This window comes from Schistocerca nitens, chromosome 10 (assembly GCF_023898315.1).
Source record: "Schistocerca nitens isolate TAMUIC-IGC-003100 chromosome 10, iqSchNite1.1, whole genome shotgun sequence".
NCBI classification, from domain to species: Eukaryota; Metazoa; Arthropoda; class Insecta; order Orthoptera; family Acrididae; genus Schistocerca; species Schistocerca nitens.
Window position 1 is genome coordinate 27,401,649 of NC_064623.1, and position 19,322 is coordinate 27,420,970.

The window sequence follows — 19,322 nt, forward strand, 5'->3', positions numbered from 1 at the left end:
AAAGTACATTCATTTCCTTCAGTGAATAAAGGTGTTGCTTTGTCATTTATGATGAATATACTTAACAGTCTATTATGTGACTGGAGACACAATTTTCCTTTAAGATGTAAATGCTAATTACTGAGGTTGTTTGCGTGTGTTTTTTCAGTCATTTTTTGTTATGAATTGTCTTTGCTAATGTTTTGTGTGTGTTGAATGTCATTGTTAACATATGGACTTATTCTGTGTGTGCTCATAAGACAGCAGCTTTGATGTTTAAAATGAGTTAAAACACACACACACACACACACACACACACACACACACACACACACACACACACACACACACAAAAAAAAATTGCAAATAAAACAAATTATGGTGGTGTAGTGTTCAGAAATGAATAAACTTTACCAGTGACAGTATTGTTGTAAATGTCATTGTGCTGTAGATTGAGGTAAACAGAACTAAATAGCTGGTAGTTCTCTGTTCATTTCATTCATTGGTGAGACAGTGAGAGAGTGCTCTTTCTGAAATCTCTTCAAGTTGGGTACATTTTGTATGTAGTGAGGCCTCGGTAAGAAGACAGTCTAGGAAAAGGGCTTTTCTTACTGGTAAGTGAAATCCTCTTTGGTACATTAAGATTCTTACATGCTCAGCTTACGTACCAGATTTACATAATTTTTCTATCATTTTGCTAGCATAAGCATATGTAGCACACCAGTAATGTCTGTTTTTTAATATTGGTACACATCTTCTCATAACTGACGCTGCTGCTATTACTGCTGTCCGTTTGCACTTCACATTAAAGTAGACGTTGAGTGTTTGTGAACTTTGCATGTTGTGGTGCTCAAAATGCTTGTCTGTATGCCTGGAATAGTAATAGCATATTTGAAAATACGTAGATTTCTTTCTTTCTCGCACAGTTAGCTACGTCAGTAAATTAATAATCGATTACAACTGAAGGCTGTGGAAGTTGATCATTCCCTGAATGTCTCTCATTAAAACAAAATGGTTGAATATTTTTGTTCAGGGTTGTTTGTGCAAAATAAGTTCTAACAGAGGTAAAATTACGAACTTCATCTTTTTGAATAATACAATAAATGACGAATCAGAAGTTATATCTCGATATACAAAATTGATGTTTCGTACCGGAGAACAACACACTCAAAGTATGAGAGCTGTCATTATGTTGCTCGTGTGAAATAAATAAATTTCTTTATTTTAACTGTGTCGTAGATATTTGCCATTAAAAATGTCCATACACAATTATTTCAGGAGAAATTTGCTGGTACATCTACTATAGTACTCTGGTGTGTAGCAGATGATGCTCTGTATTACTGTCACTCCCCTTCCTGCCTCCCCCGTTTCCTGTTTCCTGCAATTAGTGCACAAGAATAATTGTTGGTAAGTCTTAATGTGAGCTTGAATCTCTCTAATTTTTCCCTCGTGGGTTTTAATGAAGTGTATTGGTTGAATTCTTCAGAGAACAAATGCCCTCAAGATTTTTTAACAGTAAATCACATCACAATGCACAATGCCTCTCTTGTAGCACCTGCCACTGCATCATCTCCGTGGTGTCGTCCAAACGAATGTGTGACGAAACACTGTTCTCTTTGTATCTTCCCTATTTCCCATATCAGTTCTGTCTGGTAAGACAGTGAGAGTGTGCTCTTCCTGAAACCTCTTCAACTCGGGGTACATTTCGTATGTAGTGAGGCCTCGGTAAGAAGACAGTACGAGCAGTATTGAGGTAGTTGTCGAATGAAGTTGTAAGTGTCACTACAGTAGATAGTCTTTTGTGAAGCTCGGTTTTTGTGACTGCCAATTACCCATGAAAGTTTATACCTAAATAAACACACCTGCTAAATCCTCATCCAGAGAAGATGGTCCAGAGCTGTCGGCACACAGAGCTCGAGATAGTGTGATGCGTGTCATTCCCTGCTGATGGCCAGGGACATTTTCTTTCTTTCAGCTAATTAGCCAGTCACTTGCTGTCAGTCATTTGCTCCTGTTTAAGCGATTAGGTTAAAGTAAACAAGATGACCAGTGACAAAATTAATTAAGGACTAAATATAGTTTTTTTATTTTGTCTCATTTAGGAGTAAAATTTTACTGGCACTGATGGCTCTTTATAATGACCCAAGCCTTTGATTCTGATTTGTGTAGTTCCACATTTCGATGTCTTATTTGCTACGTATTAACGCACTTCTAGTGTTTTCCATTTCTGGTGTCACAAGAGTAAAGCCCAAGGGCAAACACATTTTAGGGTGACGGATAATAAGTCTGTCAGATTTTTGAAAAGCAGTAATGTCAAATAATGGAAAATGTGGGATGGGATAACAATAAGATGAAAAGGAAGAGATTGCTACTCACAAAACAGAAGAGGTGTTAAGCGGCAGACAGGCACACGAAGAAATACTGCTAGCTGTTACAAAGTAACAAACTAAGTTCTTCGTCGTAGGCATAACAAAGTGAGCACGCACATGCACGTATTCACAAAGGATCAGTGCTGTCTCGTGGGAGCCGAGACACGACTGCATCTGAGATGAGCGAGAATCTTTACTAGGCTGGGTAGTGGAGGCATAGAAGAGGTGTGGGATGGAGAGGGGGAGGTATAGCAGGGGGGGGGGGGAGGTGCTGGTGCTGCCTATAGGAGTATTGGGAGGCTGTGCTTGAGATTGGGGGGTGGGGGTGGGGGGGAGAGAAAAGCCCTTGTGTTTGCTGCCTGTCTCCCCTCCCAGTAGTGCTTCTAGCAGCACACTATCCTGTCTCCACCCTGCCCCTACATGCTTCCAGAGGCAGCACTAGCATTTCCCTCCCACCAACACACTTTCAGACCTATTTTTTCTGGAGGATGGCAAATTTTTCCTTGTGGTAATTCTCTTAGGTGATTTTAAAGACTTGTACATGAGAGACTTGTACGCGGGAGGGTCAGACTTGTACGCGGGAGGGTCAGACTTGTACGCGGGAGGGTCAGACTTGTACGCGGGAGTTGAACAAAAATACATACCTGTTTTCAAAATATACTTTGTAGACTTGGTTTCATTTTATCAACTAAAATAACTAATTATGAAATATTCTGTGTGTGTATATTGCCATAAATAGTAAAATGATCATTCGGCAATTATCGTGCAGAATGACAATAACAATAACAATTTTTCAATTACACAGTGGAATATTGTGAACCGACGACGTCCCTGTATTTATGTGGTCATGAGCTGCTGCTTACTGCTACATTGCCTTGCTGATAGTTTCGTAGTGCCCAGCAGTTGGCACCAGTGATAGAAAGGTTGAACGTTCACAAATGTGTACTTTTTACATCAAGGAAAAAAAAATACTTCGTTGGAGCGAAGACACAGTAAAAGCTAATGTACACAATTGTAGCCAGAGGGTCTTAAAGGGTAAATGTCTTTTTTCTTTTTATAACATCGGAACTCTAAAACTGTTCATATATCTTGTGTATGTTTGTTTTTAATAGTTGTGAAAAATGATTTGCTTAACTTTCTCCTGTGGGTTAGACCTTAAAAGATGTTGCTTCTGGGAAAAGACAACAATGAGTTTATCAAATATGCTATTACTATAATTCTAAAATTATTGTTTTGTTGTGAAGATTATAGACTACTATTTCAAAATAACAAGGGAGAAGAGAGACCTGTCATGCAAAAGGTATAACTGCTTGTGGAAATAACCGACAGTAACCTTGGAAACTACACGTCCCTGTAACTGTTTGTGTGTCACCTTTACCAGCTCTCTTCTCTACTCTTGTATCGGCTCCACTTTTCCTCTAACGGTATCTGGTAAAGTGTGTCTATGTGACGGCTTTGTTCCTTTCACATTTGCAGACACTGTTTCTGTAGCATAGTTACTGAAGCAGTAGCCAGTTGATGTTAAATTGGAAAAGCTCCAAATGGAGTGTCACATAGAGTGTGTAGCAAATGTTTCCACATTTTATAATACCTCTAAAGAACTGCATTATACTGCAGCCAGAGCAGAAAAGATTTCTAAGCTGTAATCTGCCATTGCAAATTGTTCACGTACTTAATTTGGTAACTATTTTGATTGGGAAGCTAAATCAACTAGCCACTGCTTTTGCATTTTTAATGTTATTTTATAACTATATTTTTCCTTCTTTCTCCTGTTCTCTGTTTTAAATTGCTGCTTAATGTCACCCAATATACACGAAAATTTCACCACCCATGCTCTACACGTGATGAAAGAAGAGATGAAACTTAGTTTATTTGTGTTGTGTGTGTGTACAGACGGCTGCACCCATTGGTATTGTACAGAGAACACAGGAAGGCGGGCAGTCCGACGCCCGACAGGGAGGGTTAAAGACCAAACTCTTGAACGCTCTCGGACTGCACACTTCGTGAACAAATGGGAAAGTCTGTGCATTTGGCGTAACACTTAAGAAATGACTGGAAAAGTTCCTTCCAGTTGTGTCCGTAAAGTGAACTTTAATTGTAATTAATGTAGCTGTAAGTTATTGACGTGAAACCGTGTAGGATGCTAAAAGTGGCTATTAAGTGCTGGTTTTTCTAGATTTTATTGATTTACTTTCCTGTTTTACTTCTAAAGCTGATGATTTTATTGTATTCTGTAAATGAAGAAATGTAACAAATGGTGCAAACTCGATAACTAGGGGTGTGGGTGTAAACAGTTTGTGAGATATTCCCTCTTCATTACTTATGTACTTTACTACAGTGTTGAAAATAGTTAAATTGCTGACCGCTTAAAGAAATTCCATTTACTTTGCACATATTTTGTGGTGCATTATAACAGAAACAGCTGCATGTGGTATTTGCTATACGGATAATAATTGTTCGCCCAGTTATCTTAAAAGTCCAGATAAAGTTTCCAGATTTTCTCCAAAACCTATTTTGTCCATTTGGTTTCTTTCTAAGACAAAAGTATTCCACTATTCTTTCTGCCCAGCCTTCCTGTGTTGCAGTAAATTAAGTTTTAATTGAAGGGGCAGTGGAAGACAGTGCTAACCCTCAATTTAGCAAGGATTACCCTTTTCGTGATGTCTGCTTTTCAGATGCTCCACACTAAAGGAAAAATTAGTTCCCATTGTACTATTAGAAAGAATTTCTTGTATTCAAATTGTTTTACCTTGTTGTACTTCATATAGGCTATGACTTTAACCAGTAACTCAGAATTATGCTCTCAGGCTAGCACACTCTTCTGCAGACCCGTCAAATTAGAACTCCCTTTTCCTGTGCCTCGCAGGTAGTGCACCAGCAGTTGTGCTCCTTCAAAGGCTATTGGAGATCTTCCTTCCAGATGGCACTCGGTGGCCCCTAATAATCTTTCCCTGGGTACTATTGTCCATAGTGACATTATTTAATAAAAATGCGTCTCAGCTCTGTGTAGGTAAACACTTAGCAAATGAGACCAGCTGACGTTGAAGTATGTCAGTCAAAGAAAAACTGTTCGAACATGTGAACAATGATACTGTGAAGTGTAATGGATTACGAATTTTAATTTTAGCACCCATTACACCTGTGGGGCATAATTACAAATTATGTAAAATGTATATGAATTTATAGCAGGCATATAACTTTAAAAAATTTGATCATCCTGTCCGTAAGTAGTTTGCCAACAGTGTGGAATTTTTTACTTTTATTTTCTGTCAGTTGTATTTAACTAAGTGAACAAAAATACTTCATATAGCTCAGTATTCGTGCATTGCTTTGTAATGTGATCTACACAAACATATTGACAAGTCTCCTGGTGCATTAATGTAATTTCAACACTTGGGTTAGTCTTACCCATCACCTTTAGTGTCCAGAGAGTACTATCTGAGATACTATTCCAAGAAAAGTGGTTTTATTTGCTATTGGTGATTGAATCTCATGTCACAGTTGTAGCACAATATCCTTAAGCCGGTTTTTGTGATACACCAGAGCAGTCCAGTGTCACTTCTATACAGTTGATTCCCTTTGTGTCTGCTGTTGTACTGAATTCTTCGAATTGTGTTTGTAGGTGACTCACTGAAAAGCGTGCACTATTTGATCACTAATTTTTAGGTAATATGATTTCCAACAGATACTTTGCTGTCTCCATTTCATTTGTGTTTATTCAGCTGTCTGTAGCCCACTCTTCAAAACGCTGTTATTACAAATACTAGAAAAAACTGCAGGCTGACAACTTGCTTGAAGCATAAATTCTTTCAGAAATGTCACTGTATATTCAGTCCGCCTGCTTAGCTGGATGGTAATGTGCTCGCCTCCCGTGCAAGCGGGCCCGGATTCGATTCCCGGCCAGGTTTGGAGATTTTCTCTGCTCGTGGATTGTGTGTCCTGTGTTGTCCTCGTCATCATTTCGTCCTCATCACCGGCACGCAAGTCGCCCGATGTGGCGTCGACTGCAATAAGACCTGCGCCTGGTGGCATCCCGGCCAACTGTGCTGTACACTAATTTCCATTGTGTATTCCGTGTGGCATTTCCATTGCATTTGTGCAAAAGTTTTTAAAACATTAATCTTACCTTGGATATTTCCAACCTAGAAGTTTTGGACTGGTAGAATAAAAGTAACTGTGTTGCAAAGCCATCTAAAATTTCCAAATTGGTGCTGCAATCTGATAGTGAGTTTGACAAAAGTATTGGGCATCTCCTCAGATCACGTAGTGTGAATGCTTTGAAATTCAATGAAAAACTCTTGTTGGTTGAGGTAGTTCAGCAGCACTTGTTTTAATTTTTTTTTGTACCATTTCAGTGAAATCCAAATTTTGGAAGTACCAGGATGGAAATAATTAACAAGAGATACAAAAGGCAACCACTCACCCATAGTATATTGACAAGTGGCACACACAGACAGCAGCGCTGACTTTTTACTAGCTTTCTAGCTGCAACTTCATGTTTCAGAATAAACAAAAGACACTCATATGCAGCTCTTGGCCACAGCCTTTGTCAGTAAACGGGGGTGTGTGGGGGGGGTGGAGGGAGGGGGGGGGGGGAGAGAGAGAGAGAGAGAGAGAGAGAGAGAGAGAGAGAGAGAGAGAGAGAGAGAGCACAAGCAAGCAAGCACACCTCGCGCACACATGACCTTCAACTCCAGCAACTCAGGTCGGAATGCCAGTCAGTGTCTTGTAATTCTGCCTGTCTGCAACTTGACATGTCTTCTTTATGTCGAGTAGCGATCTGTCTTTTTCCTATCTGGAGTTTCCATTGTCTGGTTTTACAGTGTAAATACCCTCACATACACAATGAACAACTCGCCTGCAGCTGTGTTAGTGCACATTCTACTAACATCTCTGTGATTTTGTGTGTTTGTACCTGCCACACACCAGTCGACTGCAGGAGTGCGATTGTCACTCTCATTTATATAAAACGAGTTTCAGTTTTGATCAAAGAGAAAAAGCTGCAAGTGGTATAATTTTGTAGCAAGGTTCTTGGTGAAGGCATCATCATTTGATGAAATTTTCTGTCTTCCTGTAGCACATTCATATTTATTTGCAATATTTGTCTTTTGTCGTACATTCCTTTTTGTCTTAACTGGTCGAGTTCCTTCGAGATGGGGCAAATTGTGTGTATTTGACCTTGCCCGGCATCTATGTAAACCTTTTTGCTTAGGTGACTTTTTATTTATTTCATTAGATGTGTTGCTCAGTTGTACCAATACCGTTGTACGTTATCTCCCCCACCCCCACACCGCACCCCCAACCATTTCACCTCTCACCCACTGTCCACAGCTGCAAGGGTAGGGGACAGTTACGTTTACCCTTATTTGAAATTTTTTTTCAGAGTTCCAATATAAACCTATCATTTCACAACTGTCAGATGAATAATATTATCAGCATTTAAAATGTTTGACAACAGTTCTTAATGAGAGAATAGTCTATTTGACATCTTTCTTTCAAATAGTATTCATTGTGTGAATTAGTGCAGAGACAACAATTAGACATCGCAAGAGTTGTAGGTTCAGAAATGTACTCCTCAGTGAGAGTTGCAAGAGTCTACGGTTCTCTATTATCTGTTTATTTTGTTGCCTCACTTTCAGAAAATAAAATCATTCCTGCTAATCATTATACAGCACTTTGTTACACTTTTTCGCTGTTTCTGCCCATTAGGCAGTGTGTAGCTGTGTATTTAGTTTGTGCTCCTGTTTTGCCTTGCATCATTTGCATGCAGATTTATCTCTAACTTGGTCAACCAGTTATTATGCAGCTTACAGAATTTGAGTTCCTACTATGCCTGTATTTTCAATAGTTTATGGTTTAGTATCCTAGTGAACCCTCCCTCCCCCCTTCACCAACCTCCTCCTCCACATCCCCCCCCCCACCCCCCCCCCCTCTCTCTCTCTCTCTCTCTCTCTCTCTCTCTCTCTCTCTCTCTCTCTCTCTCTCTCTCTCGCGGGGTGGGGACCAACTAAGTAAGTAAAGAAGCTGGTTTTTTATTGTCATCCCTCTGAATTTGGCAAAATGCGGCAATAACATTTGTGACCATATTAGCTGCTGAATTTTACACATGGTGAATGGGACATTTTGGTTAATGGAAGCTAATAAATACAATTTACTGGTGTCTCTTAGAACATTTTTCTCATATTCTTAGACATTTTTCTCATATTCTTAGACGGTCTGAGGAGGAAACCTCACAAACTGTTTGCACATATCTAATCAAATTTTCTTCATTGGAGATTTTCTCCTATCATTCCTTTGAAAAGAATGTAGTTACTTCTAGCGATGTCTAGATTGTTGACCCAATTTTTATACCTTCCTGTTTGCACTTTTATACTAAATATAAGTGTTACGAACAGTACATACCATTACAGTATACGATTTCTGAGACAGGAGTTTTTGCCTTCACTCGCCAAAAGCATAGTACAGCTTCTTGTGAATTGTATTTGTAGCTACTTTTATGTATCTGTGTAGTTAAATTTATGAAGCTCTCCAGCTGGCAACCATTGCAGTGCAATTGTGATTTCTATCAGATTTCTCATTCTTATCCTTGCCACTTGTTTTTGGTAAGTGGTGGCTTCTTGCCCTGTCTCATTGTAAAAAAACAGTTACGAAGGTAATGGAAATGCAGTATTTGTATGTCTTCCGAAGGTGTGTTGAATGCAGATGTGTACTACCAAGTACTGTATGACTTATGTATTCTTTCTTGTGGTCTTACATTCAGACATGTGCACAATATTTTTCACTGTTCAGTTTGTAAATCTAGCTGGGTATTAGTAATAGAAATCGGTTGTTTATCTGATAATGAGTGTAAGTTTATTTTTTTTTTTAAACTAATTACAGTTTAATTGCCTGTAGAGGCTTTTGGTTGTGTCATAGTTGATAGTGTGACTGGTTCTTTTGAGCGACTGATTTTAAAAATGTTGTTCTATGATAGATTGCTCCAGAAGACATTTTGTTCGGTAATAATTGAAATTGGTGAAATACATAGTGGTGCTTAATGTGACAGATGCCTGTTGATCTTGCCATGTATATTTTAATTGATAATGTTGATGTACAGTAATTGTAAAAGAAGTGTTTGTGGCTTCCATTCTTTTAGTAAGTCTGCGGTTAGCTAACATTGCAGATTTTAGCAGGAAGCAATTTCAGGCTTTAGATCCAATGATTTGGACAATTATTTTCTGTGATGTCTTCATGTTGCTTCCATTGTATTTGCAGTTGGAATCCTGATATTGTATTGTTGAGATACTTTGTGAATACTGTTGAACTGCTTCAAAGCTTTTATTAATATTGTTGTTAACTGTAATAAGAAAATGACTAGTGAAGAGTTGATTATCAAAAAACCATAATAGCTATAGAGCTGTTTAAAGTAAAAATTCTTTACCAATGAAGAAGGGAATGAATAAAATGTTTGATGTCTCGGAGTGGATGTGACCTGCTATTTACAGATAGTGGACATTTGTTTGTTTACAGAATTTAGTACAATTTGGAAGTGGTCTTACATCTTGCATTATTTCTAATTGCTTGAAGACAGATCTTTTTAAAAATTCTTCTATTTTGGCACTTTGCCTGATTTATTTTATTGTAATTATTTATGAAATACATTCTTTCATTATTACTGCATTCTGTTTCCTCGTCAAATGGTTACTACGGGACATAGTAGTCTGCTGAAGGCTATTTTTCATGTTTTCCTCTTGACATTTTCTTTATTGTGCCATATGCATAAAACTGGAATGCACACATAGATATTTTTGCATGCTAGTTATTTCTCAGTTTGAATTGAGGAAATTAATGTTAGATGGGGTGGATTGACTGACTGCTATAACTGAGCCTCCAAACATATCGAAAATCACCCATTAATAGTATGTGTAGCTTTTGTTTCTAGATTTATTTTGTCACAGTTTTATTTGAATGCGAGAGGGGGTGGGGGGGACCAAGGGTATTAAGATAGTGGCAATATAGGTTGAAGAGTAACCCAAACTTCAGAAGGCAGTTCAAAGGTTAGCTTCTATAAGGGCGAATACCAATTTGTAGATAGTGCATCTTGGCTGGCTTCATAATTTAACTAGCTGAAACTGTTCCTGAGAAACATTTTTAGCAGCACAGAAACATCTTGTTCATGATGGCTATATTTAAATTTAATGTAACTGAACTCAGATTATGTCAATTGTACTGACACTGGATTGGGTATCTCCTTGTAATCTTCAGCTGTATAGAACACACAGCCTTCAGCAGCCACTGATGTTTGTGGTAAATGAAATCAATAAAACCTCTGAAAAGTGCATAATTTTGCTGGTTAATAGTCTCTATTCAGTAGCATCTCAAAGGTTGTAATTTTTTGTTGTATTTTTGTTTTTAATAAAATATTTTGTTATTGAATTAAGCATTCTGTTTGTTACTTTTTTGTATTAATTCTTGGTCCTCCATTCCCCTATTTATTAGTTTTGTTGAACTTGTTTTCATGCTGGTTTGAACAGTGGTCCCAAATAGCACTGCAATAAAAAAATTGCTGAAGATGCTTAAAGAGTGGTTTGGGGGGGGGGGGTGTTCTCGAATAATCCTCATAGATATGATGCAGTTAAGGGAATGTAGACAGCACGATCTAATACACAGTTAACTTTTTTGAACAGTACATTTACTTTCAAGCCATTTCTCATTTAATCACTAGAGTCTGCGTAGGCCCGTTTCCTCATCTGGTTTCCTGAAACCACACACGAGGCCTCCGCATCAGTCGCCAGCAACACTGATCGTATGGCCACATGGGCAGTGGACATTGTTGATTATACTCCTCAGTATGTTTCAGTTGTAGGATTTTCTTCGTGCACTCGAAGATCTGTTTTTGAGATTTTGCATATTTGCTTTTGCCAAGGGTAAGAAATGTGGAAGCACCAGGCCCCGGATAACCAGTAGTCTGCTAACATATAACATCCTTGGTGAAACCCAAATCCATGTACAATATCTGAATTTGGGAAGTGGGAGGCTATTTGTGGCCTTGAGAGTGTCTATCATGAGATGTGTCTACTTTGATTAAAATAACATTGTGACACATTTCAGCAAGTCGAGTGTTAGTTGCCAGCTGCCATCAAATTAAAGTTCTTTTTTGAGCACTAGGGTCTTGCTGTTTTGGATGTAAATACAGAGGCTCATCAATCAGTTATTTTCTTTGAGCTAAAGCAAATATATGTCGTCTTTAACATAGATTTCAGACTGACTAGTTATATTCTTTCATTTCTGCACTCATCTAGAACTGTCTGCATTGTACAGTTGTTGTTCATCAATTAAAGGTGACAAATTGATGTATTCCTCCTCCTTGGTGTCTCGTTTCTTTCAACTTGCACAATTTTCTTGACAACATTTATCAGATTTACTTTTCTTAATGAATAGTAATTAATTCTGTAACTTTCGGATGAAGCTAATGTGATCCCAGAACTGTTGTTATGATGTGGAGTGAGTCAGTTTACAATTATTAGACACTTACATAATGAAAAACAACAACATACTGGCCATTTACACGGCTGGCCATCTACACGGCTGGCCATCTTCAGAGTGTAGTTTTTCAGTCATATCAATATTGCAATCAGGTGCACAGGTGCAGTGCTTTCCCTCGACTTTGTCCCGATTCTTTTTCCTCTGTCACTATCTTCATGAACACGGATTGGGAACAAATAACAGAACTGCTTCCACATCTTTTTCATGACCTGCCTTGGGCTCATCTTCCTCTGGGAATAAAATGGAACATTTTAACAATCCGTCAGTGTGGTCCATTAAATATGTGACCTGCGGGGGGGGGAAGACACTTGCATCTTGTGTGACTGACGATTTTTGGGCTAAATCTGATTGTTTATCAAATCTTCCATTTTTACTGGCTAGAACATTTTCCTAAATTTCTGCCTGAAAACAGTAGTTTTAGGTGTGTCTTGTTGCAGGATACTCCATAGTTAACACATATATGTTCTGTATATCTAGAGAGGTTAATTTCTTGAGTCATGTCAGACTAACAAGAATGGTCCTCCAGTTACATTCATGCATTTATCTCTATCTGGCATGATGACTCTTCCACGAAAATTGTTGTGTAGGTGCTTAAATTCTCTCATCTTGTATTTGATTCCATAGATACTGCAACTCTTGTATGATAATACTGGCAGTAGACCCCTCCCGCTATCCCTCCCCTACCAAAGCAGCTTTTTTTGTATAGTTTCAAAAGTTCTGCAAGTTTCTTGATATAAATAACAGGATAATGATTTTAAAAAGTGCATCGATAGATACTAAATCAGTTGAGTCATGTAAGAGACTAGCGAACCCCGCAGTGTTTCGCAATTGCCAAATATGTATTAGAATTCTATGTATATTCTAAACTCCTCTGCACCACCTTCCTCTTCTCTCTGCCCATCCCATCTGCTACTCCCTTCTCTGTGCCCCCTTCCTCCCTTCCCCGTCCATCCTCTTAGCTGCGTCTCGGGGCTTGAGCCCAGTTTATTGTTATTGTAAATGAAACCGGGATTTGAAATTCAATTTGCTTAACACGAATGGGTAAATTGTTTGGGATAAATTGTATAAGAAGTATGAGGCACGCCTTTCCAGCTGTTGGATTTATCAGGCTAGTACCTTCAATAACAGTATTTACATAGTTTAATCTGTGAACGGGTAGGATTACAAAGTTTTGGACGATACAGATTCGATAGTAGTATGCTAATCGTAAGCTGGTAAGCCATAAATAAAACTTTCCTGTTTTAAAGAAAACAGTGAGAAAAAACAAAACAGCACATTGTTATGCATAAAATTATTTGAAAATACATGTCAGGAGAAAAAATAAATGTGGGAGAAACAAATTGTATAATGCTCTGTTTGCTCTATCATAGATGAAACTGACTTTGAGAAGACAGTCAGAACTGCACATTTCCACAGCACAGTTGTTTAAAACACTGTATAGCTTATATCCGTCTGAATGGTTGTTAGTGTCGTGTAAAAATTTGAAATAAATTGGTAAAGAACTTTTCAAGGGTTTTGATGACAGCCTTAAAGAAAAACTTGTCTTTATGTAGTTGTGTAGATAAAGTATAGTAAAAGACCAGAAAGTAGTAATGGACTAATAGCTGAAATAGAAATTCTGGAGTATTCCGACCGACACAATGGCTGTAGTTGCAAAGTCCAAGAGTGGAACCTAATGTTGCATACAAGAAATTTTATAAAATAAAGAGAGAGGATGGCAAACATGAACACACACAGAGAAAATTCTAGTGTAAGATTTGATTAGAAAATTGGAGGAAAGATGATGAAGCAACAGAGCAGACACATTCTAGTCTGAATGAAAAAAGGTGGATGGAGCGATGGCATATTGTACCTCGAGACTTTAGAAGTCACTGATGGAGACTGTAATGCTTATTGTTTAAGACATCAGGAACCTATCAAGTATATAGTGTTTTGTTCCCAAAAATATTTGGCTACAGGACACTGGCTGGCATCACAGTTTTATTTTCTTCAAGTTTCAATATGAACTTTCATAATGATAGTTCATGAATAGTGCAGTGTACACATTTTTTCTAAGAATGCTTTGTCTTTTGTTAATACATAAATTGACTCATTTCACATCCCACAAGGGAACCTTCTTGATCATATCTACAGAGTATGATGGATGGATGGATGGATGAAAGAGATTAAAGAGGTTCATCTGTTCGATTACAGTGTCACACATTCAAAATTGTGAACAAGGGGTGTTATAGTAAATGCAAATCCATTACCGGGGTAACTATTATGCTCTAAAATTCTGTATCAGTCAAGAGTTTAAACAGATACACCACAACAGATTATGATGATGATGATGATGATGATGATGATGATGATGGATCCAACTGAAGGATATTTACTTAAAAACTAATATTGATAGCTACTAAGCATTTCATCGCTTCATCAGAAAAAACTGAAAACAATGCGTATTTCTTGGCAACTTAATCTGAGTCATTCAGTCATCTCCCCATGGTTTGTTGCCACTGAGCATTCTGCCTTACTGATGGCTGTTCATCAGTCCTCCGTCATTATTGGTGGTGATAAATATCATTGTGTGCAAGACATAAGGAGGAGGATTGTTTGTATTGTAAAGAACTAACATGTGACATACTAACTGTGGTGTACATTGCAGGCATAATGTAGTTGTGTGGTTACTGTACCGTCTTGTTGTTCATTAACGTCTGAAGTACAGTGGAGTTAAACAGCTACTGTAATATTGTGCTCAATGTATTTTTTAATGGCAACATACTAGTAACTTAGTGGTCACCATGCTTGAATAATGATATTTTCGTGTTCTCTGTACATTACCAGAGCAGAGTACCGTGTGATATGTGTGTATTCGTGCAAAATTTCAGAAAATATTTTGCCTGTATAACACCAAAAAGACTGCCAATAGCTTAATGCATTGATAGCAAACATGAGTAGTAACTCACATGAATAATGTTTAATATTATGTTTTGTAATAGAGAGTTATTAGGTATTTCATTGGCTGCTTCTGCAGAGGAAATAACCTTCTAAAAAAGTAGTGCGTGGTGCTGTACTGCATGTATATATAGATGTGTGTATACACACACACACACACACACACACACACACACACACACACACACACACACACACATATCTCAACAAAAATAGTTGCACAAGTAGTTAAAATAATCTTTCTTTGTCTCAGTAGATCCTACTGACTCACTGGGTGTGTCTGATTCGCGTCTAATATGTAGTTCAGTTATGTGAACAGCCATATGTGACATGTTAATTGTACATTTTACTAGCTTTAATCTTCCACATACAAAGAAATTACCATAAGTTATGTAGAGGAAAAAAAACCACGTTCTTTGTTGTGCATCGTGTGAAAAACGGGTGTAGTGATTCTCATTTCAAAATGAATTTTTTACTGGTGAAAGTTTGTGCTAAAATTCTGCTACACAGTATTAAAAGTGGGGTATGGAACATTTCTTCGTATAAAATATGTTAAAAACTTTCGATGTTGATCAGTATTAGGAAATTACCAGGTTGTTGCCTGCTTAAGTTTGTCTATGGCACACTGTGTATTGAACTTCATTTCTTTATTAACTTGTAGTTTGTGGGTGGAACTATTACTTTCCCTTTTCTGTCTCATAGGTGTCTGCTCAGCTTCTTTACCGTTTCAGATCAAATATTCTACTTCATTTGTATCAGAAACAATATTATGCCCCATATGATGCTAGTATATTTGCAGAAGTTTGTTCTGTCAGTGCACCATAAGATTTATGGAATTCCGTTCTTTAGAAACATTCATTTTGAAGATAAATGAAGATGATTATCTACAGTGGTGTAAATTGTAGTTTTTGGGAATTCGTTTTATTTAAGTGGAGGTTGCAGTATTCCAACATAGGGCTTTCTGTCATCACTAACACACAGTTACTCCTGATGAACAAATGACATATTGCATAATTGCATGTTTGTGTTACAGAGGATTAATTTAATGAAGAGAGAGTGCTTTGTTCATCATGTAATACAATTTCAGACTTTATCTCCTTCTTTAGGTATACTGTCACACACTGCTTTCTTCTCAACCTGCCCCACTTCATCCACCCGCTTGCTCTGTCCCTAGTCCTTTCCCCTTAGGCTGTTCTTATATACTGAGCAGGGTGGCAAAGTGATTAAGGCATTGAACTTTCATTTGGGAAGGAGCTGGTATCAAAACCTCATATTGCAATTTAGATTTTACAGTTTCTTTAAATATGCAGATTTCAGCAAAATTCCCCTGACAGAGGGTTACTTTAATCTCTCTAATGACCATGTTATTGACAAGATGGTAAACAGGAATCGTCTTACCTTTCTGTTCCCACACCGTTCCATTTCCCACACCGTTCCATTTCCTAGGCTAATCAGATTTTCTTCTTCATCCACTGCCTCTTCTATTTGTACAGTCCCTTTTGCAACTGTCTTGCCCCTACCACACAGTGTGTCCCTTTTGTTTCACTTCCTTAATTTTTGTGGACAGAGTCCATAACTCGTTCAATAGAATAACATGTTGTTAAGTGAAGATTATCAAATGAATAACTGGGAACAGTAATTGTGGTTGCTTCAAGTGTTTCTAAATTTTTTAAGTGGTGTGAAACACATTCTGTCATTTATTAAGCTGTATCGTTATATTATCCAAATTTGAAGATGTAGACGTCTCCTGTGTATTCTATCTGAATGTGTGTAATGATGATATGAGATTTCGTCAGATACTTACTTTTCCTGTTTCATTTTATGAAATGCAATTTCTCCTCTTCTTTTATCACTCTTCTTTTTGCTTTTGTTTACATTTTCCATTGGCTCTGTTAGCTTTGCCATAATAAATTACTAGTTGTAGTAGTAGTAGTAGTAGTAGTAGTAGTAGTAGTAGTAGTAACAAATTATTGCACTTTATGGTTCAATATTAGCAAAAACACTTCCTTTCAGTGACTGCTGCACATAGTATCCAAGGTAAATAACAAAAGTGAGTTTTTAGGTAGTGGGTGCTGTGGTAATTACAGCTGTTTGAATTGAAATGCACGGTAAGTTACCAATAATGCCGTACTGGAAAAAGAGAGGTGGATTTCACTTTTACCATAGCCCATTGATACAAGGATCTGAATATATATTTTTATATTGGAAGTAAATTTCTCTGTCTGTCCTTTACTTCTTCCCAAAAGATAAGAAGATAAAATACGTGAATATTTGTATAAAACTAAGGGTGTGGGTCACTTAAAGAATTGCAGTCTGTGTTTCTGACTTGACTTACCATAGTGCTTTCCGCTCTGAATTCCTACCTACCAACATAACTTCTGTAGAACAGTTCTGAACCTTTCACTGCATCTTAGTTGCTGTGCGTCTTTAAATTGCTTACATCTATCTTTGCTTTGAAAGCACAGCACATGAACGAAGTGGAGATAATTCTGTACCTAAAATGATCAGTCCTATAAATGGAGCCATTTTTAATGACTCCTTATAGTAACACTAAAAAATAAAATTGGATATTTGTAGAATGTCTGTACTCAGTTGTGTTTGCAGTCTTGTGTATTATTTTAATGTTTGCTGTCTAGTTTAGTCCCTAGGCTGTGGGATGTTACTAATGTTACATATGCATAATGTATTTTTCAACATATGATACTGAGATACAAGTATTGTGACATAGAAATCTGTATTGGCTGAACACATACTCAAGAATTATCTTACACACAGTTCTAAGAGGTACATAATTTAGGTAAAGTTCTCGAGGACAGTAAGTGTCGGATAAATATTAAGTGTGTTTGGAAAGCTTTTATTTGCAGATAGCTGTGTATATGATAGTGTTTTAATATTTTGGATTGTTGTACATACATAAACTGGTTTTTATGTTATCTAATGCTGTAATTTGGTACAGTGTTTATTATCATGTGGTGATTGGAGTGCATCCCTCTGTTCTGAGTCTGGACTAGTGGTGGTGGTGGTGGTGGGATCACGCGTTTCTGTTGCCTCTGCTCAAGGGAATTGGTATGCCTGTTAACTGACTAACCTTTTCCCCGTCCTATGATACTGGCACATATTTTTGTAGTTGGGGAAGCACAGGCAGCGCAGTTCCTCGTTCTTGAAACTGAGGACAACGATAAAGCGTACGAACGCCAAGCTGATACAGAAGTTCTCGAAAGGCGGGGATGCTGACAGTCACGGCACCGTGTTAGACAACAGGTATGTGTGGTGGGAGGTCGTGTCGGAGGACGGGGGGGAATGAGCGTTGATCCTGTCCAAAAACTGATCAGCTGCATCCAGAGGTGGGCCCTGTAGTTTCAAATAGATCTCTCTCTTGCGTATGATTAGCATATACCTCAGATGTTTACTGTTGATGAACCTAACTTTTAGTGTGGCACAAAAATTACTGTTTTAGTTTTATTATTTTTTGAACTAGTGGTAACATATGCACCCCATTGCATTTTGCAGAAATGTGAGAGGTGATGACATTGATAAACCATGAGAACTGAATTCCAACTGCAGGAGTGTCTATCAACCAATAACAGCAATATTGTATTAGACCTCCTTTGTTGTTGTTCTCACTGTTGCCCAGTGTATGTATTTCATGTACTGAATCCACAGAAAAATTTATAGAACTTAAGAAGTTTACAGTATCTAAAAGAGAGCTAACTCATCCTGGTTTTTTTTTTTTTTTTTTTTGGGGGGGGGGGGGGAGGTATTTGGGAGGATCACAGTCAGATACTCATCAGCTTAGTATTGCTTCTGTAATATCACTTAGGATCAGTGACAGCAGTTTCTCTTTGTGAGCCCACAGGCTGATTGTGGGTGGATCAGACTTGCCAGAGTCAGAGGTTTAGCAGTGCAGTTACACCTAAGAGGAAGAGCTGCTAGACAAAAAAATTTGAAAGGTATCATATTTGCCTACCTTTCAGTAAGGTCTTGCTTGAACTCAGAGGCTCCTCCTGTAACCCAACAGTAGCCACTCCTTGCAGTAGGGTAATTTGTGCTGTACATAATTATAGTGTGACCAATGCAAGGGGTAAAAGATTCTGATCAGTCTTTGCACAGGAACAGCTGAGTTAATTCCAAATAGATCACTATGAATTTTTTTTAAAAAATCTAGCATTGTAAGTACATTAAGTACATGTTGAAGAATGAGCAGACTAAAAAAAGTAAATTATGTACATACAAGTTATCTAACACCACTTTTTGGAAACTTGCCATAAAATTATTTATTTAAGAAACCAAGTTGAACTTTTTGACTTGACAGCTTACTACACTGATCAATAGTTCTGCTGTCCTCATCATGGGAGGATGCTTGACACTCTTTAAAGTCCTTGCAATGTTTACCAGTTTCTTTTCGTGTAAGAAAAGCGATACTTTCGTTAGATTTAAAGATTAAACGTCTATTGCAAATTTAAACCATTATAAGAGTGTCTTGTTCATGTCAGGGAGCAAAAATTCTTATCC

General features: G+C 37.7%; 1 protein-coding gene across 6 annotated transcripts in view; it reads left to right on the plus strand.

The window, feature by feature from the left end:
* LOC126210295 (kinesin light chain) overlaps positions 1-19,322 on the plus strand; it is a 424,978-nt gene that overhangs the window by 392,726 nt on the left and 12,930 nt on the right. For 4 of the 6 annotated variants that reach the window (XM_049939489.1, XM_049939487.1, XM_049939490.1 and 1 more), the window contains one exon: positions 17,938-18,071. The exons of 1 other annotated variant lie outside the window; for it this stretch is intronic. In XM_049939489.1, the coding sequence (XP_049795446.1) occupies positions 17,938-18,071 (134 nt within the window). Of the gene's footprint in view, positions 1-4,241; positions 6,911-17,937; positions 18,072-19,322 lie in introns of those variants that run through there. One more of the 6 variants, XM_049939491.1, reaches the window with a different exon arrangement.